The sequence below is a fragment of the Puntigrus tetrazona genome, chromosome 7 (genome assembly GCF_018831695.1).
Source record: "Puntigrus tetrazona isolate hp1 chromosome 7, ASM1883169v1, whole genome shotgun sequence".
Taxonomy (NCBI): Eukaryota; Metazoa; Chordata; class Actinopteri; order Cypriniformes; family Cyprinidae; genus Puntigrus; species Puntigrus tetrazona.
The window spans coordinates 1,061,975-1,079,101 of NC_056705.1; the positions used below are offsets into that span (position 1 = coordinate 1,061,975).

Consider the following 17,127-nt stretch of genomic DNA (forward strand, 5'->3'; position numbering starts at 1 on the left):
TAGTTAAATTAAAATCTAACCAGTCTGTTAATTTGAACGATCTCATGCTAATTGATCACTTTAATTTTTAAACTGTCAGATGTCATGCGATCAATCTTAGTGTGATACACAGCAGCATGCAGCTAGATAAAACTTAATCAACAAAAAATCTCATTTGTAAATAAAGATTTTAGTGCTTGTCTACAAAAAATAAATAAAGATTTTGATCAGGATGGCTCACATGACGACAAAACATTTAATTTGGGTTACATTGGAAAGTTTACTGAAACATTAACTATGATTTGAAGCATAAAAATATGTTTAGCAGACATGCAGTGCAGTTGAGATGTCCCATAAACAGTTATACATTTGACTAGAGAATAAATTTGTTTCAAAATGAGCCAAAGTGACAGAAAAACTGTAACGTGCATCCCATGTGATGAATAAATAAACCAAATGATTTAAAAAAATAAATTAAATGTGACAGCTGTGAAACGTTTTATTATCTATCTTGCAGTAGGTGGCAGTGTAGCGCAGCATTTAATGCAAGACGAATAAAGTCTTTCCTGGTTCAGCATACAGATTTATTTGTTTTTAATATATACTGTTCAAACAAATACAAAACATATAGTAAACAAGTAGACTCTGGTACAAACCGTTCACCCTCAGTTATGTGTAAGTGGTAATTTGAGTTTATCCTTTTAAATTGTACATATAATCTAGAAAAATCATTATGTTGTTCATGTAATTGTGAGGACATTCAAAACATTAACATCAATCATTTGTTACTAATGATCAAATATGTCATGGAATTCATTTTGCATGGCTTTTGGTGTCATCTGTATGATAGTGTGTGTGTGTGTGTGTGTGTGGATAAGAAAGCCAAATACTGCAGCACAATCAGAAGTGCAGCTCCTATATAAAATATACATAGTGTTTGTGTTTAGCACACAGTAGGCAGTGCTGGATACTGAGGCACAGCTCAGGAGCAGCATTACTACAGCCAAAGATGCTCTGCACCTTTGATGATACACGTAATGATTAAAAGTTTATACAGTCAGTTGAAAAATGAATGATAACAGGCCTCTTCGTCGCCTGACTAGGACAGAGGAACCAAAAGGCAGTGTTTCTTGTGTAAATACGAAGGTTATCAATGTGATATTATAGTAGGTGGTGTGGGGATTAAGCTCATGCAAAATGGATGTGCAATGAATTACACTAATAAAACTGCTTTTTATACAGCACCTACACACTACAGATCAGCAAAAAATAATAATAAAACAATTAACAATCGGCACTTTCCATAGTCTTCACAAGCAGGTAAAGGTGTGACATCAATACAGAGGCACAATAAAAAGACCCTGTGATCACTAAAAAGCCTTACACGCTTGTATGGACAAGTGACATACATACTGAACACTTTAATCATGTATTCTTGAACTGAGGATATTATTATTTACTTACACGAATATACTTTAAGTAATTTTGTTAGAAAATTAATTCTTTTTAAGGCTCTCCATTTAGGTGTGTATTTCAATTATTTAGTATATTAATGTAATCATCCAAACTATGCTGGTTATCTTGATCGATTTTTTCTAATCCCTTGTATTGCACCTAGATTAACTTCTACAGTCCCTCTACACAATTATAATATGTTGTGCATTATAAGACTGATTTAACGAGCTCCACTGACATAATTGATTTCAAGTTTTTGAATATTCACATAATAAATGAACTATTACATTCTCACAGGCTTTCAGTTACATCACAGACACTATCTATGCATCACTACTGTTTTTCTTTTCTTTTTTTTGCCATATATTACCAAACACTCTGCAATTTTGAATATATTTGTGTATATACTTGTGAAATAATGAAACTGCATGAAAGTGAACATGTGGGTTATGACTGTGGCTATAAAGCAGATAGATAGCGGTAGGAGCCATATTCTCTGTGTAAAGTCCACACAGAATAAAGATACCATTGCAACATTTAATTTCACAACGGCCTCTTTAAGTTTTCACTGAACACTTTTTATCTTCAAAAATATCAGAAAGAAAAATACTCTTCAACAGTGATAATAACTTTATACAGTTTATGTATAGTTTTAAGGCAAATAAAAGAGCTTAAATTGTATCAATACCAGAGTAACCTGGTAGAAATCTACTCTGAACCACCACAATTGGTTCTTATATATATGCCTTAAAAAATATGATGATAAAAAAAAACATCCCAGAGCTTTCCTTCAGGAAAGAGAACAGAGAAAATCAAATGTAAAAGAACAATGATTTCAAAATGAGAAATGAATGTGATTTGAACAATGAAATGACAATGAAAACATCAAAATATATAAAAAGAAATGGTTCTGAGTGTTTTGGTGTGATGAAAAACTCTTGAAATGAGAAAATGTCAAATTAAAATACAGCTTTGGCTTATAAAAAAACATTTAGTGTTAGGAGATAACTTAAAAAGGAAAAATAAAGAGGGGGTAAGAATTAGAACATTAGAATGTACTCAGTAATAAATAAATAAATAAAACGAACCCTGCCACCATTTCAGGTGAAGCCGTGATGTATTTAGGCAATTTTTGCATAATTGAAAAGGAAAAAAGAATGTTTCAGAAAGGTCTTTTTTAAAAATGCAGACCCTTCTAAACCAGTGTTTGTAAGTAATACATTCTAGAGATTTATGTCATTCCACATTTTAATGTTGTAATTCTGTCGCACATCCAGTGGAGTAGAAAGCAGTTGCTAAGAGACTAGCAACTAGAGAGAACGGAGAACATTGTTTAAGACCACTACAGCACAACCACATGACCAGTGGAGCAGCTATTCTCTGTTCATTAGTCTCCTGAGCTTAGCCACCGCACTCCAGTGCAACCCCCTCTTTATGAAAAGGCATAATACAGAGGTATGTGAAAAATTAGTTTGATTTCCAGTGTCTATCTGAATAAACCTGGCTGCCCGTATGTGAGTGAATAAGTATGTCTTCATGTGCCTGTTCAGCAGTCAGCTGACTTCGGTGTCTGCTCATCCTCAGCTGACAGCGGAACCGACTGTTCCTTGAGTTCGATCTCTTCTACAGACTCCTCGTTTTTCTTCTCGTCCTCCATCGGGTAGACTACTACACAAAACTTTTGACCCAGGTATGTCATCTTGTCTGAAAACACACACACACACACAAAAAAAGAATTCAGCTTACGTACCATTCCATTTTTCAGAATGTTTTGATTAATAGAACAGTTTTTAGTCAGTTTATTGCATACTTTCTGTATAAAAGTAGTTGAGTGCATTGTTTCTCATAGCGATATCATTAAAGTTGCAGTCTAGTCAAGTTTTGCCTCTGTTACTCCAGTACAGATGAATGTAATGTTTTAAGAAGTATATGTGGTTGTAATAGTAATCATAAATACAGCCAACGTCTTGGAATATTTCACCCAACATTTTTACATACTGTCACCTGAACGAGTAACAAGTCAGTCACACTTGTTTTGTTCAACTGAACAAAAAAGCATTGCAATAAAGCGTGTTACTAATGGTAATCTTTTTTGTTGATATTAATTGCTTCTATTGCCTACCTCATTTGTACGTCACTTTGGATAAAAGCGTCTGCTAAATGACTAAATGTAAATGTAAATGTAATCTAATGATCGATATGTTTCATAAACACATAATCATTTCTAGATTACAATGATTTTTTTGACATTTAATTATTCCAGCTGCTGTGAGAATAGGCTATAATTAAACAATGCGTCTTCTGCACAATCCTCACATGCCTTAGCCTAGTAGCCAGGACTCAGTCTTTATGTTTACAGACATGACGTAATGACGCAGTGCCATGCTCGAATTTCCCATGAAAACCTACCCATAACACTCAAATTAAGTAAGGCGATAGTTTTGAACACTGGCTGGTTATGTACATGCTCAGATATTGACTTTGGATCATTTTTAACCAAAAAAGTAACAGTTGAACTGTGTTTAACTTACCAACAAATGTATTGAAACACTGTGGTTTGTTGTCCCAGTACACGCCCAAGAAATAGACTGGGACTCCAGTAAGCATGATGGCCAAGCCAATGCCACACACCACAGGCTCCGAGTACAGAGAGAAGATCAATAGGAAGGCCCAAAACAGCAGGTAGATGACAGGCCACACCAGACTGATCTGTGAGTAGCAGAAGTAACGTTATCAGTCAGAAGGAAGGCTTTTACGGGTCATATATATATATATATATATATATATATATATATATATATATATATATATATATATATATATATATACCTGGAACTGGACATGCAAAGGTTATAGCAGTATAAATACATTTGTTTAACAGAATAGAACAGATAACAAAAGGTAAGTCCACAACTACTTAATTATTAAGCAGAAACTTGCTAATATGGTGGCTTTCAGTAATTCTTAACACTTACTTTAATTGGCCGGTGTATATCTGGTTGTTTAATCCTCAGAACAATCTGCCCAGCAACAGTGACACCGTAGAAGAGGTAGTTGATGAAACCCACATAGTTGATGAGTGTGTACATGTCACTGGTGCACAGCATTAGAAGTGTAGAGAGGCACTGAGAGCAAGAGAGGGTGGTTGATGTCACAACATCATAAAGACCGTTTACATTCAAGTGAAGTGAGAGTGAGGTATAAAGAAGAGAGAGGGGTTATATATAATACTCACAGTAAAGAGCAGGGCTGGAATTGGTGTGCAGCGCTTTACATGAATCATAGCCAGTAAGCTAGGAAGATGACCTTCACGTGCACCCGCAAAGAACAACCTGAACAATGTGAGGAATACTATTATTTATGTCAAAATAATCATTGGAAGGGAGTATGTGAAGACACAGATAGAAACACAGATAGAAACACAGATAGATAGATAGATAGATAGATAGATAGATAGATAGATAGATAGATAGATAGATAGATAGATAGATAGATAGATAGATAGATAGATAGGCATTTTGTATGAATAATGTATGGATGGATGGATGGATGGATGAACGGATGGAGGGACTGACCGAGAGGAGGTGAAGAGGGAGCCGTTGACCCCCCCAAATGTGGACAAGGCCACAGAGATGGGCATGATCCATGACATCACTCCCAACAGCTTTTCACCAAACGTCTGGGAGAGAGCAACAGAGTGGTGAAGGAAAGAAAAGAAATACAAGCAGAGGAAACGAGGACGTTGTCGAATACATGCATTATATGTTCATAATAGCTATGCTGTTTCATTAAGAAAGCCATTAGAACTAAATGCAGAAGATTCTGGAGTCTGATATATCTGTTTGAATGGTATACTAGCAGGCATCAAGACCTCATTCCAAGTATCAATCAAAGAACTTTAAATATTGATACTTGGGTAGATATGTCAAAGAATCTCCCGCATACAGCAAAACAATCATTCGGTGTGCAATCCAGGAATGTCTGAGTGGGAAGAATAGACACAGGTAACTCACCACAGCTACAGCATTAGAAGCCAGCAGTTCCTGAGGGCTCATGGCAGTGACGTAAGCAATGTTAGCAAAAACATACACGAAGGTCACAAGGGGAATGGAGATGAAGATAGCACGGGGAAGGTTCCTGTAAGGAAGAATAAAAAACAAAAGTGTTTAGGCAGGAAAAGTACATTGCATTATTTCAACTACCAACTACAACTACAGGCAGATTCCAGTGGCTGCTTCAGAGCACGGTATAAAATTATGCAGTAATCCCTATTGGTTCTTTCTATATACTAGAAACCATTCCAGCTATTGATCTGTTATGTGGTTCTCTGCTGGATATTACAAACTTGCATGTTGTTACCACTCAATTAAATATTGAGAACGCAGTGATGAATTACTGTAAGCTCTTTGAATAAGAATTGGCTTACACATAGGGGTCAACGAGTTCCTCTGTGACATAATTGAGGAAATTCCAGCCACCGTAGGCAAAGGACCCCTGTAGAAATGCTAGAGCGATCAGACCAATATCGTAGTCTTGAAACGGCTCGAAAGCATTAGCTGGTTCCAACCAGTAGTACTCGCCTGGAGAAAGAAGAAAGAGAACAATAGTGATAAAATATTCAAATGGAAAATCCTCATAAAATGCCTAGGTAATTAGTTAGTTAATTTTTAGCAAGAGCTTTCACCCGAAAAAGGCAACTGAAGGTCAAGTTCTCTAGATCAAAATATCATTGCACTCCAGTAATCTTATGCAAATTCAGCTAAAATCAGCTGGATCAAGTTGGTAGTAAGATAGACCATCTTGGACCAATAAAGAACCTGGTACCACAACACATTTTTTACCTCCTGCATGGCACATTTGATCAATATGGTCTACCTTCTTTGACAGATTCCCACCAGATAGAAATCCACCTAAAGCAGCTTAAACCAGTTAGAAACCAGCTAACATGTTCTAAAACCTTTAACTGGTTTGCGTTGGATTTTCTGAGCCTACAGTCCTTTTGTTCCCTAAGCCATAGTATTAATACCACATTTCTAGGGTCAGGTCTTTGGGTCACATGTACTCTTTGAACCCTCTCTGAGAGCATATGTGACCCTGGAGACCCCCCATTAAAGAGCAGCCAGTGCCAACTAACCTAAATCCAGTTTTTTTAGAGATTTGGCATGGAATCACATCTGTCGCTCTCATATTATCAGGTCAGCGTCTGAGCTAACAGACCGTCAGCAGTGTGATCATTATTGAATCCTCTCTGACGCATCAGCGGTGAAAGCTGCATTATCAGTGTTATTTTTTATTAGAGGGTTTGAACCCAGTGACTTCTGCTGAGACAACGAGACGGAGATGGGAAGTGCTGTGCTTTTAGTTTTTCTGGAGATTTTACAGAGGTACTAGAGATGAAGCAACGCATGCACACTTGTACAAACACCCACAAGAACAAGAACGGCACGTAGTCGCAAACACATGCGTACACACACATACACTCTGATATTTAGCACAGACCTTCTTGAATAGCGAGCAATACATAACAGCACACACACATACAGAGACATATGGTGCCTACCCTTGCAAATTTGTACGATGCCCATGATGATGATAAGAATGAGGGCCAGAAGTTTCCCTGCAGTGAAGACATCCTGTACTCGTGTTGCCCAGCGCACGCTAGCACAATTCACCCAAGTCAGCAGCACTGAAACACAAAGACATGGAGGTTACAAGGCTGGTTGCACACACGCATTATGAACCTTTGGTGAGATTAATGGCACCCTGCAGTTTGAGCAGTCTAGTATGCCAAAGGATTATAAAATAATGCTTCCAGCTATGAGGAATTAATCAGACACACAAATGATAAGCTCAGGAATAGACCTTATAGAATAGGATTTCTTTATATATATATATATATATATATATATATATATATATATATATATATATATATATATATATATATATATATACATATATACATATAAACATTTGAAAGCACTGCAATATCTGAGACAGGTGGACAGATGAAGTCAGGTTTAAAAAGGCAGCTCAAAATAATTAATAATCAAATTAATAATTAATAATCAAGCAGTGATTTTTTACCTCATAGTTTTAAAAAGATTACATGAAATGTTTGTGCTTTTTAAAAAAGGAAAAGGTGATTAAAAATCACAACAAAAAGTAACTAGTTAGAACATGTTTTCTTGTACATACATATACATTTTTACTTATTTAAACTTGAAAAAGTTAATGTCCTAAAAAAAGCTCACAGTCACATGCAGTCTTCTGATGGCATGTGACACATATTTTGCCATAAAAATCAGGGGTATACAAAACCTGAGCATGCAAGTAAACTTTGAATCTTGCGTTTTTTAGAAACTGCAAGACATGCAAAAAAGGCTACTTCGTGATTTACACTTCAGAGTTCAGCTGTGTCCTTTCAAATTTATATGCTAGTTCAGCTAATGCAGTAATTCAAATCAGCCACCACAACAGTTAGTTAAACAGACCGGTATTAATAAATATATTTTTTAATCTATCAATTGAGAAATGACGTACAAAACTAGAGCAAGCTGGGCGAGAATCGAGACTGTCTGTGTACTTACACCTAGAACAGCATCTAGTCATGACAGTCGCTGACATTACAATGCAAGTCTACTACAATAAGGTGCAGTGTTGTATTTTGTTGCACAAAAATCTTAATAATTACTTTTAGTGGTTAATGGGACAGTTTGAAGGTGCAAAACAACACCCTGCCTAAAACACTGCAAAGGGAATGCAGTCAAACCAAACACTACAAAGCTTTGGGCAAGGAGGTGTAATCCTTGTGTCTTATCTCTGTGTAAAAGCAACACTGCCTCGCTGTACAGAGCAGTGACGTGCCTTTAACTGAGGCCAAACGTGTCTTGAGATAAGGACAGTGCATTCTGGGAAATTGATTGAATGGGACGTCTTAGAAGGTGGTGTTTGTGAAGCAGAGACAGGACTAAGAAAGACTTTTTCTCTACAGAATTGAGGTTGTAAAGTCCGCACTACATAGTATGCCATGCTAATGCAAGCATGCTGAAACATTTCTATGACAACAGCAATCTTACTGCAATAAGCTGCTTACAGTGGAGGTCACACACGCACACAAGCCAGAGTTACTCAATTAACATGTTATCGCCTTGATATCTTGGATTTGATGCAAGTACAAACATGTCATAAACAACTTTTCTTATATTCAACAGCCTGTTGAACACATTAGGCTCTGTTTTAAAAACCTAGTGGACCGTCTTCAAGCATAAAATGCATTGATGTGAAATACAAATCGTTCCGTTTCACAACTGATTTGTACAGCTAGCATGTTGCTAAGAATGTGATACCAGCTATGATAAACCCCAGTGCACATAAATATTTCAGTAAAATAGTGAGTTTTTAAGTAGATTGAATTTTTATGTACATTACAAAACTGAATGACTTATGCAGTACGTATAATAATATTCAACATTTTTCTCACTTATCACTTCTAAGATTGATTTTTTCACTGAGCTTGTCAGAATAGTTCTGCCCAATTTTTCATACTTATGCCATTTTGTAGTATAAATGGTATGTTTATGCTACAAATTCCAAAAAGAAAAAGGGCCTTTATGATGAAAATACCTTGATGATGCAATCGACCTTCAGCTTTCCTCATGTAACAAAGCCTAAGGGCATAGTGCGTCATTTGAGACTAACTATTTATGTATAAAATATAAATGCAATGTTTCCAGCAGTTTTTGGCAAAAAGAAGATGCCTAAAATGGTAGTTTTTCAACTTCTGGGAATACTGTTTGTGTCAAGAGTGCTTATGTTCCCTTTAAATGCTGTAAGTGAGCTGTGTGCACACTTGCAAACTTTTCTTAGAATTGCTGTACCGTTCTAGAACAAAAGGCATTAAGGAGGTAAGAATGGTGTAAAGCAGCAGGGTACAAGAGCAGGGACATCCTGTACAACTGTTCCATAGTGTCCACTTTTGCCCTTTCACTCATTTCCTGCCGTTCTCTAAACAAAACAAAAGCAAAACTAAATAAGAAGAAAAAAGCTTCAGAGCAGCTTGGGAACATCTGCTAAGTAAAAAAAAAATAAAAATAATAATCATTAGAGCATCAGAACATTTTGATCTTGCTACAGTCTCCCTCTTAGGTGCCTTAAAAGCACACAATGTATGCCAGGTCAATCTGTTACTCCACAAACTGGATGAACAACTTGTACTGGTTTATAAGCCAAACATTAAATACAGAATTCTGACTCAGATTCATTAAAAGACAATGCTTATGAACTGTTATTACATTATTAATCTATCTAATCTAAATGTCTCTTCTTGAATTCAGACTTACAGAAGAAAGGTGAAAAATCACCTAATATCTTCTTTTGACCTCTCTCTTTTTTCCTAGGGTCTCTGTTTTGTCTGTCTACATACAGCATGCAGTATTTGTAGCTCCAGCGTGAAGTTTGCAGAAAGCCCATGCTCAAGGCTTCTTGACGCCTTGAAAAACATCATTCCATTCATCTTCACACATCCTTCTCTCTTTCACTCTCATCCCTCTTCACATTTTCCCACAACCTTTCTGTCCACTCTCCCTGGATAAGACCCCTCGGCCTTCACACATCAATTCATCTCGCGCTTTCTGTCAGTTCCAAAACTCTGTTTCTCTAGCCCTGGCTTTGAATGTTTTTTTTCGTCTGAGCGTGATTTGACCTTGTGGTCAAAAATAAAAGGATGAAATGAAGTTCCCATTCCCAGCAACAACGTGTACATGGGCTATCAGAGAAAATGTCTGATATATACAAGTGAATCAAAAGCAGATGTGGAAATAGTGATTGTGTAAATTGTTGTTGCATCTTTGATGTAAACAGCATCAATGTATTAAAAATGGAGGAATTATGCAAAATGTGTCATCTTATGAGTTTTCAAAACCAATGATTGATTCTACTTTTTATGAAAGTATGGAATTTTAATATCAGCCATGAACATGAAAATAATTATTGTGATAATGGTATCTTAACAGTATTTTAATATTTGCACCAGGACAGGTGAGTAGGAATTGAAATTATGGCTAAAGCAGGCCTTAAATTCTAAATGGAGGCCTTATAGCAATATCGATAGCTATCTTGATATGCAGGTTAAAATCCCTAACATTCCCAAATACTAGGACAATGAAATCTTTGTTTCTCCTTCTGGTACTCACACAAGCAGATGGCAGCAAGCAGGCGCAGACCATTCTCTGGGGGGAAGCAGGTGGGGAACAGAGGCTGCAGGACATAGTTGGAGAAGGTGAGAGCAATAACCGCCTGGTTAGTAGGGTAGATCACCAGCACAGCAATCCACAACCGCAGAAACCTGTAGCACAAAATCACACGCAGATGTTATAATACTTCCCTAAAATTACTCAACTATGTTTCACCTTAGGAAACACATGATTCTTTTTAGCTAGTGATGCCTATAGCAATAATCGTATTCTTTTTTATCGCCATCATTTATAGTTGCTGAGTTAATGAGTGGTCAGCTAATGACTGTCTGCTGGCATTATTCATTAGAGCAGTCACTGTGCTAAGCAAAGGTTGTTGGCATGTGAGCAAAGCCAGGGCTGTAAGGTTTGATTGACTGCTTGCTGCCTATTAGTGGATTAATACATTTCTAATGACAAATAAATCTACTTTACCCGACAGCAGCAATGCTAATACTGTTAACAAGTGAATTACTATATAATGACAGATAATGGTGTTTACTCGTTGAAAGGAGATTACAGGGGTTTGAAGAGAGAGAACCAGCTATTCATTCAGATTTTTTTCATCGTTTATCTGCTTTATATGATTTCCCAGGAAAATATTTATTGCACATTTAATTACAATGTCAAAACTCCACAGTGACTTCAAATTGTTTGTGATGGCTGCAAACTAAAAAAAAATATATTATATAAGTGAAATGAATTTCTGACTTAATATCATGAACCTGCACACAAAGGTTTCCATTGCTAACAATAAGTGACCTACTTGAAAATTAGAAGTGGACACAGCTTGTAGAAATACTATAGACTTTGGACTTTGACTGTTTAGAAGTAGCCTCTGGAATTAATATTAAAACCAATGTGTGGCTGAAAACCTCACCCTGCCAGCCCTCCGAAGATGTCCTTGACATAAGAGTAGTCGCCTCCAGATTTGGGGATAGTAACACCCAGCTCAGCATAGCAGAGTGCGCCGATCGCTGTTATAACACCTGTGATGATCCATACGATGAGGGCCAGTCCCACTGAACTGGCATTTTCCAACACTCCCTTTGGGCTGACAAAGATTCCAGAGCCAATAATATTACCTGTAAAAGAAAAAAACAAAGAGCTTAACTATATAAGCTTTCAATTCTCACCATGACTTCCACTGATTATGTGTAACAGAGCTATGGCTAAAAGATGTCTGGATTAATCTACTAAAGTGCTCCAATTTAAAAGCCATTTGTAGATTGTAGCAATGCATCAGAGATATACATTTTCAAATCAGTAATTATTTTTATGTTATGGTCCATATTATAAATCTATACTACTTTGTTAAAACAAAGTAAATTATTACGTAATCACTCCAGTGTGCTTTAAAAAAACATTCTTTAAGCATGCTTTAATTACTTAATTTTTTTTGTCCTAATCTATCTCTGTCTTTTAAAAATAGTGCTAGATGATGACACAAATCTCAGACATATAGTTTCCCAAATTTGGTTGGTAAATCACTCTCCTACATTCATGCACTCTAAAATACATAGAAAGGCATGATGAGATGACAGTGTGACACACTACAGGAGATATAGAGATCAGTGAGACCTAACAGTGACAAAGAGAAATAGAGCGATATAAAATAAAAAAAATACTGAAGAAAAGCAAGACAGTGCATAAATCACAAGGAAATGAAAATGGCAGTGAGACAGAAAAAAAGAGGGAAGGAAGGAGGAGGGAGAACCAAGAGAGAGAAAGCAGGTGGTGAGAACGATTCACAGAGAGCAGACTGTAATTTGAGTTAGTATTCAGCGTGACCAATGGAGTGAGTACACATAGCAAATATATGGGGCAGTGTGTATTTGTCTAGCTGTATAAAAAGGTGTGCACTTAGCGCAGCAGTGCACCAACATTGTGTGATCCTTGTCTGTGATACATATATCGGCCCCATAAATATACTTATACCTATAAAAATGTCTATAGAAGTGCTCTAATCTAATTTAGAACAACTAATCTAATACAATAAAAGGCATACACCCAAAACAAGTCACACTTTACTAAAGGGTGCATTTTAACCAAATGCATGTGAAGTGCTCAAAAACCAGGGGAATGTAAAAAGGAAGACTCCCATGTGACTTAGTTATGCTGTACAAAGGAAAAAAGATTTCTTAAGCAAAAATCATCTATCTAATATATGAGTCAGTTTGTGGTTGCACACAGACTATATCTTTACAACATTCCCTGATTGTGCTACATGTCTGGGCTTTTTACTCAAACTTCTTCATGTGAAAATTCAGGTATGCATGAGCTGGAGCGTTTCTGCCCTATTAGCCCTGTGCCCTGGAGTAAAGCAGCTAGACTTGGTTTTCCTGTGGGACTGTCACAGCAATTATGTTGTGTAAATCACTTTGGATACAAATGTCTGCTAAACATAGCAATTGTAAACAAGTTATCAGATGACTTCTTTGCAGCCACTGCTGCCAAGATTTATTCACAGAATAATCTCATCTAAAATATCCATAAATCTTTATGACTAGTCCGAATCATTCAGCTTCTGTCTTTGGTTGTTCTCCCTCTTCAGTTCTCTCCTTTAATCTCTGTTGTGAAAAAGCTTTGTCAAGATATGATTATCACAAACTTTAGCATGTCCCATGACCTCAAGGTTCAAGTTACACAACTTTATACAATCGCAGGTATCTTTTACTATTGCCAAAGCATGTAGGGATTGATCTGGTTTCAGCCAGCTAGAGTATTTTCGACAATATGGAAGGTGTGATTCTTAAAGGGGCTGATAGATCATTGTGCGCACTTTGATTGAGAAGTCTTGCTGACTCAGGTGGAAAAAAATGCAGATGGATTTCCTTTTCATACTGCATCCTTTTGCTTCCCTTGTGAGTGTTAACCGCACAAACATCACAGGCAACCCAGCAGCAATCCCTGATATAACATTCAAGTTTGTCAATCTACTTACATTGATCTAATCATACATAAATAAGCCTTGTCAAACACTACACAGTCACACCTTTCGGTTCAATGCCCTTTTAAGTGTAATTTGACTTTTAAATGTACACGCATGCAAATTAACTGCAACGGCTTGAAAAATACTGTTTTGTAGTATTATTGTCGATATTAAAAAAGCAGCATTTATGATAGAATTGTTGTCAGATTTGACACATTAAGGTGCAGTTTTTGGTGAGTTTTCACATACAAAATCTAGTCATTTTTACAAACCCACTACATGAATTTTTGCGTGAGGACAAAAGATTTCCTCCCCTTCCTCCAATGGGTTCAAGTTGGTCATGTGAATTTGGCAAGACCAGAAAGCTGCTTGGTTAGTTGTTTTTTTGTGAGCTGTGCTTCATATCACTTTAACAATAGACAATAAACTTTTTGGCTGTGAAATTTTGCTAACAAGACTGCCGCTTTATTCAGGATGTAGGTCACTGATGGCCTACATGCAGTTTAGCTGCACAGGGTGGCGCCAAAGTGGCCACAGTGGCCTGACTTACCTAAAATGAGTTCACTCTTTGCTATCAGCTTATCATATTTACATGTCAATCACTGTGCAGAGACATGGCTCATATATTTGCAGTGATGTATAATCCTGGTACTTTGTTACTTTTATTTATTGCTCTTGCTATCATGCTTGCTGAGGTGAATCCCTCTCAACTGTCTCATTGATTTTCTTATTGATCCATCTGTTTCTGTGTGTCTGTAGCCTTGGTAGCCAGATGTTTCCCTTTTACAAATTCACATATAAAAATCAGAGTGTGAATTAACGAAGCAAGCCATTTGAACAAAACATGGTCTCTTTTCATTACAGCTTCATGTGCGATCCGTATTGGTTTGTACGATCACCACAAACCCTACACTGCCAAACTGGTTTTCGATTCTACATCAGACTGCAACTGAGAAAGAAATAAAGATCAAGACCGTTGTATTGGTTGAGGAGCACACAATCCAACATTTTTCAATGTTGATTATATGTAACAATGATTTTCACTTTGATTTTATTTTAATCATCTTTCTGGAGGATTGATTGAGTTACATCTAGTTCGACATACATAAAACTTTGCGAGCTTCTAACCAGATTGATGTACGATGCTATCCAATCAATCCAAAAAACATCTCTGTTACATGTAAGGCCAGTTTGCACTTTGATATCTGGGTCATTTTACAATCTCTTACACTTTCATTCACCTACAGAAAAGCTGTCAACCTTTCCTCTTCTAAAATTACATTTCTGGCACTAGTTTCCATTCTAATAATCCAGTAAAATGAACATCCAAAAATGGGGCTAAGCAAAAAAAAAAACACACAAAGTTCACTTTTAGGTCCATGGTTAATTTCTAGGTAAATGAGGGTTCAATATCACACTAAAAGGGTTGATAAGGATGATAATGGCAGCAGTTATAAAGCATTCTGATAAATTTAATGAAGCACACAGAGAACAAAGTCTTGATGAAAGCTTTGAGCGATCCAAAGCGACAATCACCTGATAATAATGTTCACGTGGGCTGACTGAGAGCATGTGAATATGTGACCTGACCTGATCAAGATTGCTGAGGAGGATTATCATATAGCTGCAGTTAAAATGTGGGTTGGGATTATCTTGGGTGGGTTTTACTTTTCATTAATTCTTATCAGAAAAATCTAATATATTTTTTATAGCTTAGTGCTGCCTACAGCAAAAAATCGCTTCTGCAATGTACTCAACAATAACCAACTTGACAAAACCAACTTGTTTCCCTGTCACTTTTTTTTTTTCCAGAAGAGAAAGTGAAGAGCATTAATATGACATTAGCCTGACGGACATTTTTTTTTTTTTTAAAGTTCTTGTTCCATATATTTTTCACTTTGCAGAAGTAGTATGTTAGAAATAGCAGTAGAGATACTGAAAAATTGTTACCAAATCTGCTGACAGTTTTCATTGTTGTTTGAGTAAATATTATTATTATGGTTTAATTACATTGTAAATGTTACACTACAAGAGACTGGTCTATGACAAATAATTTTATAATGCTAATGTTACTGACCATCACAACGATTAATAATAATAATAATAATAATAATAATAATAAACACATGCAAAACATAATGTCCATGCTGAATATATATATATATATATATATATATATATATATATATATATATATATATATATATAGTCTTAAGAACGAGGAAGCACCAGATATTTATAGGTGTATATATATATATATATATATATATATATATATATATATATATATATATATATATATATATGCACGCTGGAGTAGAGTATGATTATGTTTTTTATTGTGAGAGAGGCAGACTGTATGATTTCAGTTGCATTCAGCATTATCCAATGAAGCGCACGCTTGACCATACATCCGTTAAAACCCCCATGAAACTGTTGTTCCCTATATATTTAAAGGAACAACAGAACACTCACCGACAATAATGCCACAAGCACTGACGAGACCGATCTCCTTCTTCAGCGCCACCGATGACTGTCCTGCGGCATTCCCTGTGTCTGCGGCTGCATCCTCGCTGGTGCTCGGGGCTGCGCTGCCTCTTTGTCTCGGTCCATCCGTCATGTTGCTAATTGAGATATTCGGTCCTCGCTATTGAGCGGTGATGCTAGAGCCGCGTACCGCCGGTCAGATCTCAGAAAGCGACTCTAATGTATACATAAACAGCCCGTATACTATCTCGCGCTACGCTACGCGACCTTTATCTTTCCCTTCTTATCAACGCGAGGCTGCTCTGAAGCATGTGTCAGTAAATATTATGTGTAACGATAGCGGCAGAGTAAGGTGTGCGGCAAGCCTATTCAGCACAACCGAAATAAGGCACTGTCGATGCTACAGAATACTTCCTTCCCGTGCGTTAAAACTCCATATACGGCACTAATTTCGAACGTATTAAAAAAAAAAACTACAGTAATGTTCCAGTCGCAACTTTTACGCGTCCGTTTGTTGTTAAGGTTGTCCAGGTTTTAATTTGCAGTTTAAACCAAAACCCCACGCTACCAAACCTGTTCACAAATGTGTCCTCCTTCCTGTAAATATCTGGTGCTTCCTCGTTCTTAAGACAATCGTTTTGGCTAAGAACTCCTGCCAAACGCCTTTGGGCAGTTTAGTGTCCGCGCGCCGAGAACAGTTCGCGTGTCCAGCAATAAAGCACAAGCGCTCCAAGCTCCTCTTCTGTAGCTTATTCCTTATGTCAACCCCCCTCCCATGCGCCTCCATAAGTACAGTTGCACCTCCTCCTCTTCCCCCCGCGTCACTGCTCTTGTTTTTTTTTTTGTAGTCTAGTCTATACCTCATTCGTAAGCCCTGGCAAGCAGCACGGTAAAGAATATGACCTACCTCAGCCAAACGATATTTTTCAGTCGCCTCTTTCTTAAACATCTCGGTAATACGGTCACGCGAGGAAGGCTGGGAGACTCTAAAATGCTTTGCAAATGCCCTTCTAGTACGTAGTGGCGTTTGGTAATCACCCT

The 17,127-nt window shown here is 36.9% G+C and overlaps 1 protein-coding gene across 1 annotated transcript; it reads right to left on the bottom strand.

Moving 5' to 3' along the window:
* Nucleotides 1-541: 541 nt before the first annotated feature.
* Nucleotides 542-16,861, bottom strand: slc7a8a (solute carrier family 7 member 8a). Its single transcript, XM_043245244.1, has 11 exons — nucleotides 16,075-16,861; nucleotides 11,548-11,752; nucleotides 10,629-10,780; nucleotides 6,995-7,120; nucleotides 5,861-6,014; nucleotides 5,448-5,571; nucleotides 5,010-5,113; nucleotides 4,670-4,766; nucleotides 4,410-4,559; nucleotides 3,966-4,143; nucleotides 542-3,138 (listed from the first exon to the last, which is right to left on the bottom strand). The coding sequence occupies exons 1-11, from the start codon at nucleotides 16,217-16,219 to the stop codon at nucleotides 2,981-2,983; spliced, it is 1,593 nt and encodes a 530-aa protein (XP_043101179.1). The 5' UTR covers nucleotides 16,220-16,861; the 3' UTR covers nucleotides 542-2,980.
* Nucleotides 16,862-17,127: the final 266 nt, after the last annotated feature.